The sequence below is a fragment of the Epargyreus clarus genome, unplaced genomic scaffold (genome assembly GCF_041222505.1).
Source record: "Epargyreus clarus isolate Ecla_fem2 unplaced genomic scaffold, WU_Ecla_fem_2.2 ptg000009l, whole genome shotgun sequence".
Classification (NCBI taxonomy): domain Eukaryota; kingdom Metazoa; phylum Arthropoda; class Insecta; order Lepidoptera; family Hesperiidae; genus Epargyreus; species Epargyreus clarus.
In genome coordinates this window covers 2,132,821-2,160,140 of record NW_027332217.1, presented here as the reverse complement: position 1 = coordinate 2,160,140, position 27,320 = coordinate 2,132,821, and the positions used below count along the sequence as shown (strand labels likewise).

Sequence of the window (27,320 nt, the reverse complement as noted above, 5' to 3'; positions counted from 1 at the left end):
CGGTATGCGACCACACATACCGCCGTCCATCCCAGGGCTGCTGGCCGGGTGGTTCGAGCTCCCACTCTTGCCGTCTGCAACCCCGGAAGCCCCCTTTTAGTCGCCTCTTACGATAGGCAGGGAATACCGTAGCCCTATTCTGGTCCCGGAACTACAGGGACAACCTATATAGAGTATAGTAACCTAGATATAAAACAACGACGTATTTTAGAAATGTAAAGCAAACCTTGGGCTTTTAAACGGGTCGCCAATGGCCAATCAGTCAAGTTTGTACTTAAATCGACGGAATTATATAAATTATTAATTGATTTTTGATGAATTTGTTTTTATCTTAAATGTTATTTCGTTATACTTTTTATCGTGCGATCCATTTGGTCCGAAATCCGGATCGGATCTCCATTTATGCCTGACACCGTGACACGATATTTAACTTTTGCATAATCTGTGGTCAATTGTCACTCAAAGTCAAACCGTCAAGCTGTTTTATGTTGTTGTTTCAATTTCAAATTTGGAAAAGTGAGAATTTGGTTTGTGACTTGATAACTTAATTTAGATATAATTTGTGAAAAATGAGGCGGACTTATAGATCTAAGAAAGACACTGGGGGAGGAATAGACCACCGAGACATGGTTCTTTCAGTGGACGATAAGAGTTCCTTATTCGATGCGTTCTATATACAAAATATCAAGCAGGTCAAGCGTGAGATGTCTTGTGTTACTTCTAACCCTTACACTGCTTCGAATAAAGTTCGTAAAAGGAAATACGTGAAGCGTCTAAAAGAACCGGAGCCGATACGGGAGTCGTCAGAGTCCGCATACTTAACTCCAGAGAAATCTATTCATGTGAACAGAACACCGGATTTGTTCGACCAACTTTTAAATTCGCCGAATATGTGTAAAAGTAACTCCAGTCCTATTATACAGCCCCGGAAGTAAGTACTAGTACCTTCTTTATGATTAGCACCTTGTAACAAAGCTATGTATCCTGATTTGTTTCCTTACAATAAGTTTAAAGAGTATTAAAAAGTAAATACTGATACAAAAAGCATTAGCAGCCAACCTCACCACATCAACGGCAGATCATTTACCACCAGGTGACTAGACACCAGTTTGCTACTTAATAAAATTAATAAAAGGTATTAAATTTTATTAAAAATACTTATTATGCTATTTAGCATTAAGTCTGCCTTTTGTACTTCATTTTTAATATGGTCAATAAAGAGGAAATAAATATATAAATCTTGTAAAATACCTCTATAAAAAGATAAATGTGTTATAAATTATACTTATGTTTCCATATTAAGACACACTGTTATGTATTTTCTAATATATAAAAAAACTAATTTGTATTGCATTAGGGGGCGTTCAAGTATTACGTAACGCAATTTGGGGGGGAGGGGGGTCTTGTAAAACGTTACGATGCGTTACAGGGGCGGGAGGGGGTCTTTCTTAATACACGTTACGTAACATTTTTTAATAAAAAAATAGAGAATTAAAACTCCTAAATTGGCAACCCTTTTCATTTACGTTTTACGGGGAATCCCTTGAATGAGTGGGTTCATCCGAACTAAGTCCTGAGTATTCTGGGTTAGACTAAGTATAGTACAGTATAGCAGTATATATGCTTTGACTATACTTAAACTAACTTAGAATACTCAGGAGACCTAGTTCAGCTGAACACGCCCAAAGATAAAAACTATAACATAACTTTTTAGCGAGTTTAGGGTTAAAATTGGCACTTGAGTGTTACGTAACATGTAGAGGGGGGGTTTAGAAAAACGTTACGGTGCGTTACAAGGGGGGAGGGGGGGTCAAAAATCTTCTAAAATTGCGTTACGTAATACTTGAACGGCCCCTTATTAAATTACTGTCTCAACACACTCTGAGGAGCATAACTATAATAATAATCGTTACAAGATATGGAGATATTATTAAGTTAGCCTCAATTCAATTATACTGTATTCTGTGCTATGTACTAGATAGAAGAAAAAATCAAATAATAATTATTAATCAGTATTAAAATTACCTCATTAAAAATGAATTTAGTAATCATTATTTTGTAATTTGTGTAGTTGATGGAATATGCACTTAACAATCTTATTTCAAGATATACTATTATATAATACTAAATGTTCTTTTTCTCAAAATATTACTTCATTATCCGAATATAGGTATTAATCATCATAGTGCCGATCTATTTCTTAGAAAGTAAACTGTAATGTTGCCACCATTTGAAGTTCTTACAAAATAGTAGAAAATGTGTACATAAATAAATTTGTACATGTGCATGTGTTTATTTTTAGAATAAATTTATTATTTATTCATGATACTGATGTGAGAAAAACAAATAAATTGTTTAATATTTTTATAATTGTTGGTTTGTAGCCATATTCTACAATTACCCGTATATTTATTTATATAAAAGTTTAAATATAAAATAGGAATATATGTACTCATATACAAAATATATGACAAAATTTTCATAATTCTGTTGTAGGGCTGGTAGGACTTACTGCAAGAAAAAACAAACTAAAGCCAAGAAATTCAACTGTTCCAGCAGTACAGGTATATATGTGCTTCAGTTATTAAGAACAGTTGTAAGAATTACCTGAAAACTAAATAAATGACATATTATTTTTAGATTCAGACAAGGAAAATACAGCAAGTGATGAAGGTGACCTCTCCCACAACACCTCAAACATAAAGGCATATAATTTAGTTATAGAAAAAGAAAAAATATCAAGCCCTATACATCTCGATGACTCTATTAATAACATCGTGAATCAATTGCCTACACTTAGTAAATTACGGAGGTGCGGTAGTTCAACCAACAATAAATTAAGTGTGATCCAATCGCCGTTGTTACAAAATTCACCAGAATGTAGTACCCCATTTCATGAAAAGTATAGGGGCAAATCAATATATAAATTTTCTCCAATACGTCTGGATTTAATCAATGATTCTAAAAATTTAACTCCAATAAAAGAAAATAAAAACAATTACAGTGTTATTTGCATGGAAAAAGATGAAATATCTCTAAAAAAGTCAGACAACAGTGTTATAAAAAACACAGCAAATAAAGAGACACATACAGAATATGTAGGCGCAAAAGAATTTGAGATGACTATAGATAATGAGTTACCAGAAAGTCAAACCGAATGTACTATAGCAAAAAAAGAAAAAGATTATATTACATGTCTAGACTTAGAAAATAGTATGATAGAAAAAGATACTAATAAAAATACACATACAGAATCTATGGATATTAAAGATTTAGGATTAGAAAATAACAAGTCAGAAAAAAGTGTAGGTGCTGAGGGTTTTCATACTACAGTATCAAATAACTCTTTGAAAAGTGGTTCATTACAGACTACAGAACTTGAACCTTTTCTCGGTTTTATAATCAATAACACGACTGAAAAATCTGATTCCGATGTTGTTTGTCTTGAACGTTTCAGAAAATATTTAGCTAATAATTGTAGCACAGAACATGAGTGTGATAGCCAAAATTTAAAAATAGACAGCGCTAATTCTACGTTAGATAGTTTACATAGCAATAATGAGGATTATAAACTTGATTCTAAAGATAGTAGCAAAGATACATCTATGGAAACTGAATACAGCTTCAGTTTAAAGTCAGCAGGCCAATCAATACTTGATACAGATAAACAGAATCAAAAAAGCATGTCAAAAAGACAATCAGATATTCAACCAAGTAAGTCAATAGAAAATATTAACACCAGTTCAGCTAGTAGCGTACATTCTAATGATGATAATGCATGTTTAAAGGAAAGTAATAATAATACATCTTTAGCTTCCGAGGATATACAAAGTGAATCACTTTATGATACATGTGATAGTGACAATATATCAGTGTTATCTTTATCAGAGGATGTTAAACCTAAAGAGGCTATAGTTTTAATGGAGAGAATGAATGATTCAGTATTCCAGAAATATTATGAGAACATGGCTGATTATTCCTTACATAATAATACTAGTTTTAGTTCTGGTAGTGAAAATGACATACACAGTAATAATAATGAAAGTGATTATGCTAGTTTTGAAGAACAAGAATCACGCGACAATCTATCGAGCAATTCATCGAATAATAACATTCAAAATGATAGTTATGTATCGAATAGTGAAAATATAATTTCCAATGATCAAGTAATCATATCGTCTTCTGAAAATGAGAACTCTGATTTTAACGAAAATGATGAAGAAGAAAAATGTGTAAGTTTCGTTACAACAAGAAGAAGAAATGAAATAACAAATGATTCGTTCCTACTAAATTTAGATAACTCTTACTGTAGTAATAGTAGCACTACATTAGATAAGACTGTACTTAGTAATAATAGAGAGAGGTTACAAAAGTCTGATGTACTAGAAAATAAAACCCTAATTAATGAATCCACTGAAAGTAGTTTAATTAATGATGATAGTAAAACAGATGTACAGATAGATAATGATGTACAATCGCCATTAAAGGATGATGAAAAGAAAGATGAAACTACTCTTGAACCAGCAGAACCACAAGTTTTAAGTGAAGAAATGACAAACATTAATACAAGAAAGAGTTCAAGATTATTTAGAGAAAGTATGTATAGGTCATCGCAAATACACGCAGATGAAAACTGTGACATAAAACCAGCAATCGTATTAAAGCCAGGCAAAAAATGGGAAAGATCACTAAGCATATACAGAAGAATGACGACTATGGGCGATACCCTTGATTACTCTGTTCTAGATGACGAATCCTTAAAAACAAAAGGAAGAAAATACAGGCAGAGCGTAATTAGTACTATGGAAATGCAAGAATACCAAGGTAAAATTATTTATCTAAACTTCATACATTTTATATTTTTTTAATATTTATACAAACTTTTCAAATTGTATTGACTGTTTTCTTTGTCATGAAAAAACTTCAATAATGTCACATTCAACCAAAGTTTCAGTGTAATGTCAGGTACATCTCACTGTTTTGTAAAATGTAATATTTCATAATAATTACAAACATAGCCAAATTTCCTGTATTTATTATTTACAAATTTGTATTGTTCCAATATCTGTATTTTTACAGGTTCACTACACAATGAATCCGTTATTAGTCGCAGAAGTACATTTGTATCCAAACCTAGCCGGTCTACAATCAAAATTGTTAAAGTAAGACATATTTTGAAAGTAATATTTAAAATTCTGTTATACCTTTTTTTATAAATGTTTTTTTTTTTCAGGATCCCAATGCTTCCAATGTCAGTTTAAGTTCTTCGGTACATTTTGATGATTTAGAAGGTAGGTAATGATCAAAATAATTTCAATAGCTGCAATTCTCTTTTATTTTGTAAAATTAATATAATTTAAAAATATTTTACCATGGTAGTAATTTACAATGATGAGCTGGCAACTCCGTCGTTCCCCCTCCACAAAAACGTACGCGCTTGTGCATTTTTAATATAATCTGTGAATGAATGACATTCTTCATTCGCGGAAGAAGACGCTGTTGGCCATTGTCCATAATTTTTATTTTTTGTTATTATTATAAATTAATTGCGTGGTATTTAAGTTTTGTAGTTTAACAAGTGCTACTATTGCGTACAATAGTAGTACGATACTAAGAACTGTGTGAAAATTGTGTTTTAAACGGACATTTTTGACTGCCATTTATTATCCCTAACGGGATAATAGCTTGGTTCTGCGTCTTTGTTCGACAAAAGTGTGTAAAGCTAAGTGCATGCATCTTTCCCTGCAATACACAGGTTAGTTTTTCAATTGTTTGGGTGATAATGACATGATTTACGTGTCGTGATTGTTAGTATACGTAACAACGCTTACTCATGCAAGGCGAAAGTTCGTTCATCGTCATTGGTTCGACTTCCTTGTGTCCGCGTTTCATGACGATGCTTGCCAACCTTCAAGCGAGGATTTGCGGGTAATCCAGATTTATAAAAGGAACGGGAGTGGAAAACTAAAGTCGTGAAGTAGTGAAGGTATAGAAAGGCGAGAGATCCTTTCTCTTCCGACCGTAAGCGTAATATGCATTTTTCGTAGCTGTTCCAAAAAACGCGAGATAATTCCAGGCCGTAAAGATGGGACGTTCCGTCTTGCGGACGTTCGGCATGTAACTCACAATGTGGGTTGTGTTTCAGGATTTTTGAACGGGGACTGTGATGATACGATTATCGAGCTATCAAAACTGTCGATTGGTGACTCTCGACACGAGGTCACGATTCTAGACAAGTTTCATGATACGAGTCGCATTCTCACTGCGCGTGACTACGTACTCCGGCGCTGCAATCAAACAGAACCCATCTTGTTTGATGAATGCTATCCAGACCCGTAAGTAAACACAACTACAGTACTTCTTTGTATATATATAGTATAATAGCAGTTATTTACAGTAACCAATATGGCCTTGTTCTAACAATAAAACAGCTTGTTTTTACTGGGTCAGGCAAACAGCAAATGACATCTTGTTATTGTAGTTTTTAGGTTATTGATGTGATATTCGCTTAATTTTAGCCTCGCGACCTCGTTTTTCTCACTCTACCCCACATTGTAATGTGATGAAATATTTGCACTACATATTTCGAAATGAGTTTCTCTTTAATTAAGTATTGTGTAATTTGTAATACTAATTGAATAAATAATAAGCTTTATAACCTAATTCCAGCATTATTGGATAGTGAAACATGTCTAAAATTACTATTAAGCTATATTATTAGACAATTAGACATGCTTTCCTTGTGTTCGAGTGAGAGACAGCATGCTTATTGAATAGATACATAATCATTATCATTACAAATCATGGTTAGTGTAACCGTGGATTAGATAATATTACACAACATGTCAAATATAACATGTCATTGATAGTTAAAAAGTTGTATGTTTGTTAATAATATTATACAATGAGAACAACTTTCATTATTGTATACAAGAAGAGTTGACTAGTACTTGTTATTGAGAATATGTATAAGAGAGGAATAACAAATCTTGGGGGATCCAACACTGAGATTTGTCATTTGAGTTTCTTGGGTTCTATATATAAAAAAAATGAAAAACAGAACAGAATAGGGTCACTCATATGTCTATCTGGCCATTTGTCATAGGCAATTTGGTCCGAAACAACTCGATCAAATGAGATTCAATTTGTTATTTATTATATCACCAAAGGGGTCCAAAGGAATACTGTAACTACAATAAATTAGAGTAGTCTCTTGGTATTTTGACAATATACAAGCAATTTTGCCAGACTGATTACAGTCGACAAAGATGACTATGGGTCTACTGTATATGTATTGACATATTTAAGGTTATTTATTTGCTCCATAGTTATTGTTATTGTCAGACAGGCTATTCAAAGTACTTAAGAATCTTAGCATATGCTTTCTCAGAATTCCGACTTTGTGATGTGAGTCATGCATTCTACTTAAATATGTGTTCATACATGGTAAAGATTAATTGACTAATGAAAGGCACCATAGAAATATAATTTGCAACATCAACATGTCTATCCCAATGACAGAAATTAATATGGAATAATATTTAATGTCTTTTAATTCATAAATCTGATAGATCCCTTTGGCTGGAAATAGGGCTCTCAGCTAGCATAGCGTTCAATTTTTGTCTAACAAAACTTACAATACTCAACTTACAAATTTACAAATCTTTTATGTCTAAAATAATTATAATTAACAATGCTTTAAGTATATTAATATTGATCACACGAAATCGTAAGAATCAATTAGGTTTATATCTACAGCAATAACTGTAATCCTAAAGTTTAGAATTACTAGTTAACTTTATTAACCTAATAACAGCAGTGTTAAGCGCTGCTGTGTTCCGGTTTGAAGGGTGTGGTAAGGGAGACAGACTTTTCCGAGGTGTTCCAGCTTAGTCCTCAGGGGTAGCTGTGCATCTGTGGCCGACCTCAGGTAGGAATATCTAATCCTATATGGGGTTTATTACAGATGTCCACGGGTGGCAGTAGCCACTTACCATCAGGTGGACTGCATGCTCGTCTGCTACTCTTATATTATAAAAAAAAAAATTAACTCACTCATTAAAATATACATGTTATAGAATTATTGTAAAAAACGTCATATAGCTGGTAAAGTGAACTTCAATCACCATATTTCATCATTGTTTGCAAAAATGTAATCTTTTGAATGTTGGGAGATTCGCTACTTTATCACAGTTATTCGCATAGACATAAGAAATATTCAATACGAAGCCCAATTTTAATAACAGACTTAATCTCGAAGTACTCTGATAGAAATGTAAATATAGACAGATAACAGATAAAATAAAAATGTGATAATTAAATAAAAAGTACACATATGTTGATACTGATAATTTAATAATGCCAGCTGGTTTATTTACGAATGTCTGTGTTTATTTATGACACTAGATAGTTTAATCATCGCTTTTTAGGTTATATTTGTTTTAGAAATATATTAGATTTTTTAAAGATTGTGATGGACACTTTACACAATGATTTTGACTTGCCAGGTTTCAAAAGTTTTACAGAAATATTTTATGTGACAATTATAAATAGAACATGCTGTAATGGAGAAGGAAAAAAATATAAGATGTTTTAGAAATATATAAGAAACTTAAAAAAGAAATCATAAATACTTTTACTTGGCCAGAGATGTATTATTATTAAACTGTTCTCCTTTTTGACACCATTTATGATCTTAAATATTATTCTATCTAAAATACCAACTATTTTAATATCAGATTTATGTCTACAGAGAAACATAGGATATTTCAATATTGCTGTATAGACATTGTTTTGAATGACTAGTTTTACCAGCACAGCAATTCAATATCATTCCAACATTTTATTACAATCTCTAGCAATATTATTAAACATATTGAATGTTGAGTCACAATGAGTCACTCGTGCTGTGGTTTTTTTGTTGATCTCACCAAGTTATCTAAACCTTTTGCAACTATTGAAAGCATGTTTTTTCTTGTTTGAAATAATATTTCTGTATTGTATTCTTTCTTCAGCTTTTAATAATTTCCTTTTGAATGTCATGAAACAGAAGTATTATATAATTTAAGTCAAATTTTATGTCTGATTTAATTTTTAACCTAAACTTAAGTATGTGTTTTATCTGAAACATCACTAATGTCTGGTTTTCCCTGAACGCTGGGTTGAATCGCATCATATAACTATAGAAATGCAATGATCGAATGAGAACAGATATGAAAATATAATACAACACATTATACCTTGTGGTGTAACTGTTTTACATATGTAGCATTAAGTTTGCCCTTTTGTACATTTCTTTCCTAAAGATGATGCAATAAAATAAATAAAAACCCACTGTTGGCACAAATATAATATGTGTTACTGACTGTTATATTTGTGTTTACACCTCTGTCCAAAAGGGCTGTTCTTTCATACACAACAGCTTTAAGTTTAGCGATATCCCCTGCGTACTTAAGGGTGTTTTCCCTTTAGGGTCCTCAAGAACTGCCGCAAGATCGGCGAGGGCGTGTACGGCGAGGTGTACCTGTGGCGCGCGGGCGATGGACGGGCGCGTGTGATGAAGATAGTGCCGATCGCCGGTGCTACCAAGGTCAATGGGGAGGACCAGAAGGACTACCACGAGATCATCTCTGAGATTGTGATTGCTATGTGAGTGTTGAATTTTTTTTGTGGTAATTGTTATCTTATGTATTATGGAGATTTTTAGAGCTAAAAATGACCTAATTGTTTCATGTAAATTTCTCAATCTTTAAGTGAAGACTAGTTTTAAAATATATAATAGATATTTTCAAAAGTAGTTCCGCTGTAGTTGATTCTATAGATAAAAAAGTGACTGTTTAAAGTTTTGTGACATGGAATCACATATATGGGTCAGCTTTAAAAAGAATATAGACTACAGTGCAATAAAATAATATTATTTAAAGATAAAATATTGTAATACTTACTCGTTTTAAGTTTAACCATAACTTGTACAAAAACTTCAAGATCAGTCTAGTATTTGCATATTAATATCTAATCATCTGTAATTTATATAGATATGCTGAAATTTGTCATTTAACAATGTAATTAACAATGTTAATTTGTCGCAGGGAATTGAGCGCACTGCGCGCTCCAATAGCAGAAATTGAACGACACCTTGATGACGGTAACGATATCGACGCATTGGACTTGCACTCAGTACAGAATGCCACTGACGTGTTTAATGAGGTGAGTCTCTTTGTTATATAGCTATAGCTAGGTTTATACCGAAACATTGTCCGCGTGAAATACTATTTGCATATATGGTTTTCATCGTAGTTGTCTCTTAATATTGGACAATATTAGTGTTTGCGATACTTTTATCAACGGTTAAGTCATTATTATGTTCAGTCTTAGTGAGGCTTTTAGTGAGGCAACCATTCAAGAGGGTCAGTTTAGTATGTTGGAATTGACTTTATATTGTTTACAATTATTTCTGAAAAATAGTTACCACATAGGTATATTTTATGGAAATAATATATAATCTGATTTAAGTTTGATCACAACATGTTATTATGAAAACAAAAATTTAAAATATTGTAAATATTGTTATTCTTCGATAAAATACTCAAACGAAAGTGTTTTTATAGCTTACAATATTTTTTGTATGATGTTTATTTTGCTCGCTGGCTCTTATATTATCAACTTATATTTTACCCTTTGAAATTGTCAGTTTCAATCTTGCAATCGATTGTGTCATGTACTAAAATTAACTTGTCTAAACATTAAAGGTTGTTACGTTTCATTATTTTGTGATTGTGTACCCCACTGAAACGTCAATCTTCGTTCATACGATCATACATCCTCCGCTCTTGACCCATTTACCCCGCTGATTAATTCACACACGCTATTGTCATATAATGGAACACGAATAAGCGGATATTTGCTTTCAAGGCAGTACTTACTAAGATTTGAGTTTTGTTTTATACCGCTGATTTGAAAATCCGGTAGTATTTATGGTAAGTGCTAGGTAATAATGTTCTTTTAGGGGCAGTCGGATGTCCAGTCCTTTAAAAACTTGCGCGACACACTTTCTCGTGTGTGTACGTTGCCAACGCAAAAAATAAAAATTGTTAAAACATGTTTTGGCATTGTATAAATCGTAAAAGAACATGTTGATAGTGACGTACCTATTGACGTATTTTATTTTCGTCACATTAAAATACATACTTCAAAATACTCGTATTGATACTTGAAAATCACAGAATTTAAAGTGTCTAAGTTCAACGGTCTAGACATTCGGGCGACCTGAAGATAACCTTGAGATACCTCTCTATCGAAGTATTTTTATTATAGACCCGTCTTAAAACTTGACTATTCTTATCGATACCAGTTTTATACTATGCTTACTATTATAAAATGAATGCCTATCTTTCTTTGTCACGCGTAAAATAAATATAAATAAGAACAAACAAACATGCCAATGTTTTCTGTTCTTGTCATTTAGATTTAGAATGTAAAAATATGTTAATAAAAGAGGTTGGCTGAAACGATTACATGAGAAATCAACGTCAACAATTTTTCCTCGTCTTAAACTCAACTCTTCAGATTTCTTGATAACTATCTATAGCATTAAAATTTTCAAATAACAAATGCAAAAAGCGATAGCACTTAAATTTTGAATGCCTTCAGCAACGTTCATGTGTCAATGTCAGAAAGGACACGTATGCGTAGTCTTTAAACGGCGACCCATTGTTACTATGACGTGGGTTCAGTTACCTACTGAACCCATACATACAACATACACTGAACTTCAGTATATGTACACGTTTTGTAGTCAACTTTCGCTTATCGGCCAAAGATTAGCATAATAATACTTTATTAACACAATATTGTTACCGTTACGACCTCGTATCTCAGTTCAAATGTTTGTAAAGGAAATGCGTATATACAATTTCTGTGCGTCCGCGCATCATACAAAAAGTACTGAATTAATTTAAATCAAATAAATTGTTAAAAAAAAAAGAAGAATGTTTCTTCAGGATTGGAAATAGTAGAAAATAATAAAAAATAGTTTTAGTCAATTTGCATTTCCTTGGTCTTTTTTGATTGGTGCTCTTTCACCATCTTAGACTTCAGCAATGGCAATGCATCTTTAGAAAAACTTTTCTGCATGGTTATAGATGCCCTGTAAAACATCTGCATGTTTGCTACTAATATTATTGAATATTTTATTCTTAAAAATATGTTATCCATTGCGCAGACTACCACTATCAGACCACGGTAATATTATTACCGTGACCAGACCATTAGTCGTATAGGCTAACTATATTTTCAAACAGATTCAGATAGTCAATTGTAAAGTATTTCGTTTGCCTTAAAACGTTTCGTTCGTTATTTTTTATCAGTTCAATAATCTAGAACCTTTAATTTGGCCTCTGTTGTCGCAAGTTCCGACTTAAGTGCAATGACCACTACAAAAACACGTTTTGGCGGCATACACTTTTAGTATCTACTTTAATGTGTTATACGTACTATGAATCACTTCATTCATAATAATGTGCGCAGATTTTATGTTGACGCGAAACATATTTACGTCGTATTTTCCTCCTATATTGCTTGCCGAATTTCTAGGAATCTATACATGTTTTTCTACGCACTTCCCATAAAAACTCGTGTCTCTCTGTTCGGTTTTTAATTTTCTCCGAATTTGCTGCGATGCGGGAAAAACGTAATAATTTGATATACAACATATAACACCGACGGTAACGTGACTTATAGATTTTCAAGAATGTATAACATAAACAAATGATTGTGCCTTAATTAATCAAGGTATAATAATATTGTAGTTAATAAGGTTAATTGTGTGACGTATGTAATGTAAAAGCATATCGACATAACAACTCATTTTTTTAAATATATAAAATCCCTTTATACGTGGCCCTCGCTTTTCTCAGATACTTATGTCTAGCCGTTTTTGTGTACTGATGTTGTGGCAACATACAATCGTAAGCTTTAGATTGCAAAACGAAATTCGGTTACCATCAACGTATCTGCATCATGAATCACTCCATTCATAAAGATGCGTGCACACTACGCGATAAAACTAATTTAGCGATGAGGTACCCGATAAGGAATGTGGGACAGTCAGATATTGGGCTCGTTATCAACGTTCAATGAGCAATGAGCGCTCTACAGTAATTTAGTTCTTATTGAAATTGAGCCGTTCATCATTTGTATGACTGTATGTCGTTTATTTATGTCCATCGATAACATAATTATTTGTGCTTTGATATGTAATTAATTATTGAAATTGTTGTATTGAAATCGGCTAAGTGCGAGATTAATTAGTACATAGAGTCTATTCGGGTTTAAGAGCCCTTTAACAGACGAACAAACAGCGGACACTCAGTAGTAGGAGCTTATTTTTACCCTATGGGTACGGAACCCTAAAACATCAAAAAGTATTGATATAAAATTGGATACTGTTTTGGACAACTGTGGCTTCAAATATACATCTTAAAAAACAACTATACTCGATAAAATAATTTTACCACCAATTTTTTAAATTAAAATGTATTCCACACTTTTACTGAAACCAGTTAATAAAATACAACACTAATTAAAACTCAAGCAAAGACAGCAGTAGGTGATTACTATGTCACTTCCAAGTAGTGTGACAAGATTACTCGAGTAGGTACATAATAAATTACGTATACATTTCCTGTTACTAGGTCACACACATGTATGTGCATATAAACATATTTGTATAGTATGAATAATTCAATGTTAGCAGTGACACGTTTTTAAGGACTGGACGTTTATTTCCGTAGCATTATAAAGATGTTAAAAAGGTTAGCAAATATTTTGGCATCAAGCTTTCTTGTTTAAATAAGGTTAATAATATAATAATGTTAAGGAGCAAAAAACCAAACTAAACCAACAAAATATTTTTTCATAGGCAATATTATCAAAAAAAAAAATGTTACCATTTGTGTGACCGTCTCTATTGACCATATAGTAGAAGATCCGAAGCTAAATCGAACTGGACCGAGCTGATAATAGAATGAAACTCATTTTATAACGAAATTAGTACATTGGGTAATACATTAAAAATGGGTTTGCTAAAAAAATCCTGGACAGGATAATTTTAATAATTTTTTGAAAAAATAATTTTCATTTTGCAGACAACCCTATATCAACGTGTTCACAATAAAACAGCGCTTCTACTGATATAAAATTTTATCTATTATCATCATGAGTGAAAGTAGTTGCCAGCGAAATACCTGTTTATACCTGACAACCCAGTAGTTCGTCCACGTAAATAATAGGCAACCCAAAGCCTGCACATTCTGTATGTTTTTAACATTCACTCAGAATAGAATTTTCTTATTATCTTGATGTTGCAAAATTTAATTTTCAATTAAATTTTAATTTTTCAAAAAATAATTAAAATTATCCTGTCCAGGATTTTTTTAGCAAACCCATTTTTAATGTATTACCCAATGTACTAATTTCATTATAAAATGAGTTTCATTCTATTATCAGCTCGGTCCAGTTCGATTTAGCTTCGGATCTTAGACCAATAGAAATTTAAAAAAGAATCAATTTAAACCAATTTGGGGTAATATTTCAGTGTAGTTGGCAACCCTATTGTTGTCGTGTCTAGATCTCCCAGAGCTGTATATAAATATAGCATTGACGTTATTCGCGATACCAGAAATATAGGGTAAATTATTTCCCGGGATAGATGTCGTATTTTGCTATGATAGAATTTTCAATTTTGTTTAATGAATAAAAAGTGGGGATCTGTACGTTATATGCATAGGAATTATACCTCTGCTTGCTTACATACGAGTACAATCACAGTGCATACAAATATAGGTAATATATTATATCAATGTCGAATCGCAACTATTTACATAACGTATCTGTATTTCCCTGACATGATTATTCTTATGCAAGCGGTGTCAGGTGGTTAAAGTATGCAACTGGGTTTTCTTATAAGAAGCAAGAAAGAAGCCATAAATAGAAAAAAGTTTCTATTGTGGAATTTGACTACTTGGTTTAAATTGCTTATGTATACTCTAATGGGTGGTCAGTATATGGCAACCATGGTACAAGGAAGCCTATGACTGAAATAAAGGTCATCATTATTCATGATGGTAAGCAGTGAAGATCCAAATGGTTTTTATTGAGGCCCTATAGTTGCGCAGTTCGCACGCAAAGTGTGTGCTATACAAGGAAATAATTACAGATAAAACTCAAAGTACGGAATTAAGACTACCGGTATTTTATTATTACGTAAGACGAATAAGGAAGAATAAGAAAACCGCTATTAAAAAACTATCTGTCCTATTAATTTATCTATCCTATTTTTGTCTACCAAAGACGAAATTTGACGATTTCTTACAGGCAGGTACTTTCGATGACAACATTGGATAGACTGATCGAGTACCTAGTAATAACGGACGTCAATCAGTATGAATCATGATTTGACTTTTGTCACTTTTTATAATGAAAATTCAACCGTTCGAAACTACAGATCTGAATTGTGTCCGCCAAAGAAATTGTAGGAAAGGTCGCGTATACAAAAATACCGACACGTGTCTGTCTAGGCGCTAAGGTGAAACCTATCTGAAATCCCGAACAAAGGTTTATTTATAAATCCCAAGATTCTAGCGCACAAGGAAGTTTCCTCGAGAAATTTACTTGACACACTTTAGAAGTGCGCCGTGGGTTTCCACGCTTCGTTGGAGCAACGGGGCCAATCCATGTTGAACGAGCTGAGTTTTTGTTACCAGTTAGGTCATATACCTATTCTGAACGCTGAGCTATTGAAATGAGACTTGTCATGCTATTCTAAACAGATTTAAATGGGCCGAAGTAAATTTTCAATAAAACCAATATTTTCCGACGTATATTTTTTTATTTATTTTTTTCATCTATGAAAGAATATGCGGTATCATATCAGTATCCTACGGTGTTAATTTCATAATAATTTTAATATGTAATTATGTTATTTATCATTTCTCACTTATGATATTGTTTCTAAAGTGTTAATTTTCTAAGATTACAGTAAGTGTCATTCAGCTTAAAATTAAATATGACGATTTTACGTACATTATTGTGCCAGAGCTGTTCGAGTGTAAAATTGTTACCGCAATTTGGATGGTAAAAGTCGCAATTGGAACTTTACGTAAGTAGTTTTAAATTGTCGTTGAGATTTTTGGCACTGATTACACACACTATCATGCTCTTTCAGTTCATATTAACGTTAACGTTCGGGCATTCGCCTTGAAATTGACCGCAATAGCCACAAAAATAGATGTCCCATACTAATGTCAGTGCCGTATTGAACCAAATTGTTTCAATTAGATAGGTACGATTGGATTGTGCTACTATTGTACTGTCTTTTAGAATTTCAAGCTTACAAATATCACAAAACTACTATGCTTGGCTACCTTCCACTTCTGGCATTGAATCCACCGATGAAATAAGGCCTAAATCGTCCGTCAGTCACTACCGTGATTTATTTATATTTTGTCACCGTGCAAATGAGCGTAAAAATGCGAGTTATGAAAAAATACAACTATCATGAGTACTTCGTGCTCGTTTGTTGCTATCATACAAAATAACCTCCGCTGACAGTAATGCCAGTTTTCGCCTGTTTGTCAACAAATGTTCTTAACTTGTTTTGTTCTAATCTATTTATAGAATTATAACCACTCTAAATAAGGATAAAAATACTTGATCCCGATTTAGAAACCTGTGAATTTAGAACAATAGAAAATTAGATTGTGAAATCGCAAAAGTTTGGATCAAATGTTGTCACGTTTCGTTCCACGAGTTCGCCTGGGATCGGGGAAATGCCAAGCGTTATTTAACCTAACAATATTTGGCTTCCGTTGCCTTTGATTGTTTGTTACGAAGCGGCGTGGATAACAAGTATTGTTACGATGTCATATAACTATCTACCATACAAAACAATTCTTATTGTTATTATAATACATATATGTAATTTCTTCTTGTAATTATGAAATGAATTGGTTTCTCGGACTAGGTTCTATCGATTGGGATGACGTGTTTATCATTTGGATAAATAGGTGTATTAAATAAGATAGTCTTTACAAAACCACTGGGAACCACTATCATAACACTATCTGTTAGTACAATATGGCACTGTTAGCGTGGTTATAATATCAATTGGTTTAATAATATCTGTCTAATGAAACGAAGACCACGCAGAGCAGATAATCTGTCACTTAGTTTTTTATATTTATATGAGACGTTCCAACTTAGTGTTTGACGAGAGTTATAGATGAGTAATCAACTCTAAATAGGACTCCTGTATTTGGATTTTGTCAATGGTTAAATACCAATGTTACTTAATAGTTTATGGTTCACTCCTAACCTATATCGTATAAAATTTTATTTGGCATTAAATTTGCATTTTATCTCAATATATAGGCTAATAAATTCAATAGTGTCAGCGTATAATAGACAAAAGATTAATAGATATTTAAATGAATATATTTCCTCATGTATAGGTTAAAGATCGATCGCCAAGGTTATGGTAACTGTTAACTACTGTTACGTATAATCAGCTGTATAATTCCGTTAATAATTAACACGAGGATTTTATTAATTTCAAAATTAATTATTTTTTTGTGTCGATTATTTCGTGAGTCACGATACGCGTACGCCCATTGTTAATAATCAATCTATCCAACGATCACCTACCAAAGATAGAAATTTGACATGGTATGAAGTGAGTAGTATGAAACATTGTGAAATGTCGATCTTTGCCATATCCATCCTATGTTAGATTTATTATTCTTTGTGTCTTTAGTCTTTATCCACAATCAATTGCTACAACTCTTTCAGACTAAAGGCACTAGAACGAAATAAAAAGTACATGGCACATCCCACATATTATAAACATTATGATATGTATGTGATTAAACAACATACATACTGAATTGCGAACGTGTAATACACGTGATGGATAGAAACTTCATCTATTGTCGGGTGGTGCGCACTAAACATTATACATTTTCCTGGATTCTTAAGCCCGCTCCACATTCTCGAAAATTCGACCCGATAACACTATAGACTCGATTCGCATCAGCTCCACATTCTCCTTTCTCGGTCTTTCCCCGCGAGAATGTGGAGCGGGCTTTAGGGATGTTCATCTTTTTAATTTTGGTTCATTAGTACCCGTGGAATTATTAATCGTCACGCTTATTTTCTTTATTGTGTAGTTAATAGAGCGCATTGCGTAAGTCGTAGTATAACTCGTAATAGCGTCGTAGTATACAAATCGAATTATCGACGTTTACGTGATTGATGCTCATTGACGCAAATTATGGGCGTTATTACCTACAGTTTATGTGTCAATCGTTTACTTTGAAAGAAAAGATTACTTGTCAATGACGCCCTTCTGGCGTATTAATTATTTACAGATAAATCTATTTCGAAATAGTAACGTGATATACATCGAATTCACACTTTTAACATTCTTCAATTGAAGACCATTTTAATAGACCTTTCTTATTTATGAAACTCCGTGCTTCAGACAGATGAAGCTGAATTTCGAGTACCAGATTACCGATTTTTATAAATTTTATTTTTAAACCTTTCTTAATAAAAAGCTAATCTATTTGAAAAATATTATTTTTCGTCGTCAATCCATTATTGTCCCACTGCTAGGCAGGGGTCTCGTTTCAGAATGAGGTGGATTAGGCCATAGTCCACCACGCTGGCCAAGTGCGTGTTGGTAGACTTCACATACCGTCGAGAACATTTTTTTTTTTTAAGATCTCTCGGGTATGCAGGCTTCCTCGCGATGTTTTCGTGCAGCAACGAAGCAAGTGATAATTAATTTATAATGCGTACATAACTTCGAAAAATCAGACATGCGTGCCTGGGAATCGAACCTCGGACCCCTCGATCTAGAGTCCGAGTTTCAACCACTAGGCTATCCCTGCTTTTTATCTGACTAAAATGTCTTAAGATTAGCGCGTTCAAACAAACTCTTCTACTTTATAACATTATTATACAACTATATAATGTTTTATTTGAACTATTCGTATACTCTTATCGTATGTGTATTAACCAGAGAGCCGCAACCGACACGTGCATTAGTTATGGCTACGTAATCAAATCTCCAATTACATAATGTATGAGATTCCCACACAATGGCTTGCGTCACAGTGTAGTGCAGTTTGCACGGGGATATTGTAAACATCGTGTGAAATTCAAATAGCCGATGCTTGCTACTGGATCGGAGGTTCATGTGGTTAAGTTGTTGATAATTTGCTTACATTGTGAGTCTAATATGTTGATATACTCTGTTATACGCTACTTGAGTTGAATATATTCGTATATTCTAAAATAATCTCGAATTCTGTCTCTCAGGTAGTTTCAGTATGAAGAATATATACTAATCATTAGTTTCATTTTAATCCCACAAATTATTTAGAATACTCCAAGCATACAGTACATACTTAAATACTGTAAGTCGAAATTGATGTTAATAAATTTAAACACGATAATGGGAAATTGAAAAATAAGTCTAAGAAATACTTTGTTTTATCTCTCCTTGACTTGTCTCTATCTTAATAAATCGGACGTAAGGAATTTGTATTATTTTACTAGCAAATATTTAGCTTATGTAAAGTAGCGGTGCGTAAATACAATTTGTACTCATTGACGCAAATCTCAGCACATGGGAATTTCCTATAATTACACGTAAATGTTTCATGGATGTAAAGGAAATAGAGCTATACTGACGTGGTCGAGGGGAATATAATAATTAATAACAATATAATAATACAACAGGTTTTAATTATATTAATTACTTTGTGGTGTGGGGCTGCATTGCATGAATTCCTTATGTGCACTTCAAGAGGAAAATTTAAAGTTAAAGTAATCAAAATATTCGTTTTGTAATCCAAATCGATGTTACCATTTACCGTCCGAGTTTACTTTTTATTCTCTTTCACCAAACCGGCACAATGGAGTGATTAAAAGATATTTCTCACTATACGCTATTAAGTAATTCGAAATTAAGAGCTTGTTTATTCGTCAAGAAACTCGGTAACCTGATAAGATGACAAAACAAAAAACTTTTACGTATTTTCCTTTGTTGTATAGGTACAGTGTTACGTCATCTGAAATCTTGTTTCCTGTTTATTTTAACAGATTATTTCATGTTGTACTACCATTTCCGATCGGCGGTGTGTGTCATACTTATTAAGGCGCTGTCAGTGTATACAAAAATAGTTTATTATTGTTATTTTTTTTATAATATAAGAGTAGCAGACGAGCATGCAGTCCACCTGATGGTAAGTGGCTACTGCCGCCCATGGACATCTGTAATCAACCCCAGATAGGATTAGATATTCCTACCTGAGGTCGGCCACAGATGCGCCGCTACCCCTGACGACTAAGCTGGAAGGCCTCGGAAAAGTATGTCTCCCTTACCACACTCTTCAAACCGGAACACAGCAGCGCTTAACACTGCTGTTATTAGGTAGAAATAGGTGTGGCGGTGGTGCCGCCGGAGTCGAACCACAAAGGGTTCTACCACCTTTAAACTTCCACCACTTTTAATATTTTTAGGAGTAAAAAACCTATCGTTAATATGAATAATAATTGTATAAATTTATAGAGATAAGTACAATTAAATATAGACGTCCATTGGAGATGACACAAAATTGTATTACAAAAAGCACGGTTGAAAATCACAGATTTATCACCCTGGCAGCGCCTTAATCAACTACTCAGACCACAAGGCGACGTTGGTTGCTCGTATGTTTAATAAATAAGGGTTAGTTTATATCTAATAACTTTGGAGTTTGTTAGACACCGGTCGTGGCAGACAAACTTATATAATTGTATACAATATTTCAACCCTTGTTTCTTTGCGGTAGTAAAGATCATAAATACGTTAATACACTTTTTGTATGCCTCGTGCCGTGTCTGACACGCGCATTGTCTGGAGATATAAACGGGACCTAGGTCCGTTTATAACGTTCGCTAATTAACAGTCGTATTCATTCGCAAACCTCGTTAAGATTATTCATGAAACATTAACGGGCAAGGCGGAAACGCACAATGATGCAATAACCATGCAACTGCATTTTACGATGCGAAATAAGATTGTGCATAATGTGTATGCAACTCGTTATCTTGTTAACATAACGGGTTTCAAGATGGAGGCCTACCGCCGCCGGTTGTGCATTAATTTATTTCTTTTGTGCGTCCAATCGTGCTTTATCGTAATCTTGGATTTAACGGTGTTTCTGTAATGATTTTTGTATCATTCTGTTCTGTAGCCGGGTTAAACCGTACTGGTACTGGTACTAATAAGGAAAATTATATGTGAAACTTGATGGTAAAGTAAATTCTTGTATTAAATGCAACGGTGATCACATCGACCACAGATAATCAAAATGTCCTGTGCCTTAATAGTACATTACAATACGAGGACGAAACGACGAAACGTCCATTTACGCACGCCGTGATATAAAATTTTATACAACACGCGGACGAAAAATGCTTTTCTGACTTTTTTTTTGACTGACTTTTAATTTCTGACAGAAAAAAATTTTTCGTCCTCGTATTGTAATGTACTATTATATTACGGGGTCGGAAATGGGGGTTTTGCGCACGCGAAGCGTGCGTAAAACGTCCATTTACGCACGCCGTGATATAAAATAATTATCGTTAATTAACTTATCGTCGATCCTTTTACCATTCTGTCTTTTGAAGTCCACTACTGGGTATGGCTTACCCTTATTGGAGGCACTTAACTTGTTCTGTCCCTTGTGGCCTTGTGGCTGTTACCCTTCTTTATAAGTCATGAAAACATATTTTTATGTTTATTTCTACAAGGGGCAAATTTTGGATATAGGTTGCGTCTTTAAGGAATTTTCATGCATATAAAGAGATTATTTACAGGGGAATATATAAGCTATGTATATAGAAAACTTTAATGTTACTTCAGATCCCTAACAAAAGCTTATAGAGGTCCCATTTTCAAAATCAGTTAAAAATATTGTAAACCTGTGTAATTTTTCGAATAACCAAATTTATAACAATATCTGAAGGTCTAATTGCTACCTTGTATGGAAAGTGGAAACCTCTAAAACTTGTAAACTCCGTTGTTCAAGGTACTAGCGGTGCGTTGCGTACAAGGGCCGTACCCGTCGCGGTTGCTCGACCTCTGGGAGTTGTACGACGAGTGCAAGGGCTCCGAGAACGACAACCCGGCGACGTTGCCCGCGGACCAGAGCTACATTGTCCTGGAGTTGGCGAACGCCGGCCAGGACTTGGAGGGCTACCAGTTCAACAACGCCGAGCAGGCGTTCGCGCTGTTCAAGCAGGTTTGTTGTTTGTTGCTGCTTAGTTTACATTTTGTGTTTGTTTTTTGTTTTTGTTCTGATTGTTTTGTTGTGTAATTTTCTGATGCCAAAGAATTTAATTTTAGCAGAGATGTCTCCTTTTTTGTTTTAGTGTTTTTGTAGAATTACGTGCTATTTTTTTGATTTGTATGCTCTGATTTTTTTTGGCATTACTGTTCTCATTTTGTCCCGATTTTTATTAGTTTTTTTTTGTAACTAGAAATGATAAAGCAGGATTTAGGGATAAGGTAAACTTGCAAGAAAGGACACCATATTCTTTGAATTTTTCAAAGAGTCCATTAGTATCATCATAAAGAATATGCGAATGTTAACGTTTGTAGTTAGTTAGTTAGTAGTTCTTTTTTATTTAATCTCTGAACATTAATTACCAATAGGTCCAATAGCTCCCTAATAATCTCATAAGACATCAACATGATCGTTTCCAACCAATGTGAAGTTTACATAAGAAGTTTTTTTTAATTTGTTTTTCTGTTTTGTTTGTTGTATTATTTTCAGCTATGAACTGCATGGCCAGACGCACTGCGGACGATGAGTGATTGTCTAGTGCAAGTTGTTCATATCCTTGACTAGATTTTCACTTATCCTCTGCGGCGTGATGTAGCGCGGCTTTTGATGTGCACCCAGTGATGTTGTTTGGTTTTATTTTTTTGTTTTGTTTTGATTTGATTTTTTATTATTGTTTTAATTTTGTTTTTAATTTTGTGTGCATGTTTGTATTATTGATGTATAACGTTTATTATGCTCTATTTATTTGAGTTATATGTTTATTTGAAGCATAAAAAAATTTTGCTGATAATTATGTGACTGCATGTTTTTCCAAAGTATTTTTTCACATAAAAAAAAAACAAAAATAGTTTATATAATAGTGTTAACGAAAACGATATTTTTTATTTGAAATTACTGACATTTCTCCAATTAGATGAAGTCTATTATTTTTGTAATGTATGTAATGCTTAAATTAAAATTAAAATGTATTTGATGTTAGTTGTTTTTATGTTGCCCCTTCAATGGAAGTTTGAATTAATTTATGCTTATTCTCGTTTCCAGATAGCATTGGGCTTGGCGGTGGCAGAGGAGGCGTTCCAGTTCGAACATCGCGATCTTCACTGGGGCAACGTGCTTATATCACCCACTGATCAGAAGGTGTGTGTTTATTTTATACCCTTATTTTGTCATCAACTGTAGTTTTAAGTGAAGGATCATTTGAAGTAATTGGATTTGTTGTATTTAAAAATGAAGTTACTAGGTTACTTTGAAGCGAATTTCATGCAATGCTTATCAAATAAAAATTCACAATCTTTTTAACAAGCTTTTGTTGCAATCTGTCGAGCATTAAACATTATTTTAAGTAATTGACCAGTGGTACAGTAGGGAATATGTTATGACATAATATTCTACAAGTACTCTTTAAGTATAATTATGAATTCTGCTAAAAAGGATTCCTTTATATACATACCAATAAATTCGACAATCTGTTGTCGACCTCGGATAGGAATCTTATCCTACCTATTATCTTATCTTATCTGGGGGTGCCTACAGGTTATGTCCAAGGGGGGCAGTAGCCATTTACCATCTTTACTGCATGTTCGTCCACAACTCTAATATTATAAAAAAAATCTAATTCTGATACTATTCATCAGTATGCAACATTAATCTAATCTTATGTGGGGTTGATTACAGATGTTCATGGGGGCCACTTACCATTAGGTTGATTGCATGTTCATCATTCTAATATTAATTATAAAAAAAATACAAATCATGATAATTTCCACCAATATGTAATATTTATCGTAATCTTAACTGGGACAGAATATAGATGTCTATGGAGGCATACACTTACCATCAGTGGACGAGCATGCGGTCCAGTCCGTGCTCTAATGTAAAAACTATCCGTCAGTACGCAATGTTCATCTAATCTTTTTTATTTTTTTTAAATCTCATTTATTTAGTAGTCATCTAATCTTATATGGGGTTGATTACAGATGTCCATGGGGGCCACTTACCATCATATGGACTGTACGTTCGTTTGCTACTCTGATGTTATAAAAAAAAATATATATTAATTTGGTTATCATCCCCCAGTACGCAACGTTCGTGATCCGCGGCCGGCTGCACCGCACGCTCCGCTGCGGCGTGGCGGCGTCCGTGATCGACTACTCGCTGTCGCGGGCGGCGCGCGGCGGCCGGGCGCTCTACAACGACTTGGGGGCGGACGACGCGCTCTTCGGCGCGGTCGGCGACTACCAGTTCGAGGTGTACCGGCTCATGCGCGACAAACTGGGGTGAGTTGATAGTACCGAAACATGGTGAACAAGGTGGTAGAACCCTTTGTGGTTCGACGCCGGCAACACCGCCACACCTATTTTGCTTCATAACAGCAGTGTTAAAAGAAGGTAGTAGAAACCTTTGTGGTTCGACACGGGCGATACCAACGCCACGCCTATTTCTGCCTAATAACAGCAGTGTTAGGCGCTGCTGTGTTCCGGTTTGAAGGGTGTGGTAAGGGAGACATACTTTTCCGAGACGTTCCAGCTTAGTCCTCAGGGGTAGCGGCGCATCTGTGGCCGACCTCGGGTAGGAATATCTAATCCTATATGGGGTTGATTAGAAATGTCCATGGACGACAGTAGCCACTTACCGTCAGGTGGACTGTATGCTCGTCTGCTACTCCTATATTATAAAAAAAAAAAACGCGCGCCGCACTTGAGTAGTGGCTGTGTCTGTTTAGCGAACCCATTAACTCATGTGCGGCTTTCAGAGTACTTAGCTACGCGCGTGTGGTGCAGTAGCGGCGCGTAAACAGAACGCATTATATTTTCAACACGTACGGCTCGCGAGCCTTTCACTAACGAGCGCATTTGTGGTGCATTCGTCAAATTTCTTCGCACAAATTGTTAGTTTGTTAGGTTACCGATGTTTCGGTTAGGTTAGACAAATGTGTGGTACCGTAAAACTTGAATTCGTGTCAGCCCTTACACGCGACTAAATATGTGCTTCTCAATGCGATCGGTTCATACGGTACCACAAGTATGTTAAAATGATAAAAGAGATTACTAATATGACGCATGTCAATTTTTTCGTCAGTGGTAGCGACACATCTATGGCCATTCTCAGTGGCTTCAAAATTATCTGGCCACTTATTTACTATCAGATTCTGGGCTATAAAATGCATCGACATCACGTGTACCATGAGAAAATGTCACACGTGTAAATGAATCATCTCACAACAATTATTACTTATCTAATCATAAATAATTCAAACTTGATTATTTATATTCTTACTCTCTTGATTTCATCAGCATATAAAACGTATACAATGTATTACGCTAATTACAATACTAAACTCATCTATAAAAACATACAATCTTTTAATGTTACATTAATTATTTTATGAAATCAAAAGTATCAGTAATAAAAGTCCTTTGAAATCAAGTGCACAAAAGAAGTATTACTTCAAAAAATTATTACATACTAGGTAACCCAACAATGTTGTGTTACCATATAGATAAAGAAATGTTAAGGTTGAACAACCCTTATCACTTGGGGTATTAAAAATAGATAGTAGCCGATTCTCAGACCTACTGAATAAGCATATAACATTTGGTGACAATCGGTAAACCCGTTTCGGAGGAGTACGGTAACTAACATTGTGACACGAGAATTTTATATATAAGATGAATAACAATATCTCTTTTCTTTTTTTACAGTAATGATTGGAAGAATTTCGAGCCGTACACGAACATCCTGTGGCTGCATTACACTGTTGATAAAATGATAACAGCTCTCCGCTACACAAGGACGAACACGAAAATTCATAAGCATTATATCGCGAAGCTGAAGGAAATCAAGAACAGAGTACTCGACTACGGAAGCGCCACTCAATTTGTACTCACTGACAACGAATTTTAAAACGAAATTATTATGATATTATCCTCATTGACAAATTATAACAGTTGAAGAAAAACAATATAATATTATATATATTTTTTTACTTAGAATATCAAAATGGATGACCTAATTTGCACAGTTTGTTATAAAAACCTAGACACGAAGTTCAATTATAGTAATGTATATAATAATGTTTCATCGAGTAAATTTGTTAAATTTGTAGACGCTGAAGTTATTTACAAGATTGTTGTTGCATTAGAAAAATATCAGCAGAAAGGTGCCTTCTTAGGTACGGTAGTGCCTTTATTCAGAAAAATAAAAGCCTATATTATGTTACCAATGACTTTCATTTTATCCTGTTTTTTGTTTTGTGTGCGAAATCGAAAGAGCTATGGATTTTTCTGATTTCCTCTCTACAATGCAGCTACTTGGTACAACCAGTACTATTCCTATCGTACAATATAAAGTAGTACGATATTGGATTGCGTTTAAACGACATAAGGGCATCACAAGGGAATCATTTTTTTTACCTCTGATATACATATTTTGCCATATAGTCCACATATGGCCATGGTAACCAAAATTAATGTGGCATGAATTTGTTGAACGCACAGCTGTGTGTCTATAATAAATTGTGTGATGAAATGATGTTTTCTGAATTCCTCTTAATTACACATTGGTTCTGTCACATTAATATTGCCACTACTAACCTAGGACTCAGTTGAAACGGATCGAATAAACATGTCTCCTTTACTACACCGTTCAAACTCGAACCGCGTTGAACACTGGTGTTATTATAAATGTTATGGCAGTGGAAACTCCGGAGAAAACCACACGAGATTGTTTCATCTAAAATTACTTATTGTTGTGATAAATTATTATTTAGCGTAATTGATAGATGCAAGGGTGCAACTATTTTATCGCTATACACTTAAGTTACTATACTCTTTGCAATATACTTTACTCTTTTACACAATTTTCTGAAAATATTTTGTAAAGCTTATTTTAATGGCTGTATTAACGCATATTTTGCCGCAAGTTCGT

At 34.0% G+C, this 27,320-nt stretch overlaps 1 protein-coding gene across 1 annotated transcript; it reads left to right on the top strand.

Moving 5' to 3' along the window:
• The first annotated feature begins 462 nt into the window (after nt 1-462).
• Nucleotides 463-26,612, top strand: Haspin (haspin). The gene is made up of 12 exons (XM_073076390.1): nt 463-931; nt 2,497-2,564; nt 2,641-4,824; nt 5,080-5,162; nt 5,234-5,291; nt 6,146-6,335; nt 9,472-9,648; nt 10,089-10,206; nt 22,137-22,349; nt 23,436-23,531; nt 24,471-24,670; nt 26,096-26,612. The coding sequence occupies exons 1-12, from the start codon at nt 570-572 to the stop codon at nt 26,295-26,297; spliced, it is 3,951 nt and encodes a 1,316-aa protein (XP_072932491.1). The 5' UTR covers nt 463-569; the 3' UTR covers nt 26,298-26,612.
• Nucleotides 26,613-27,320: the final 708 nt, after the last annotated feature.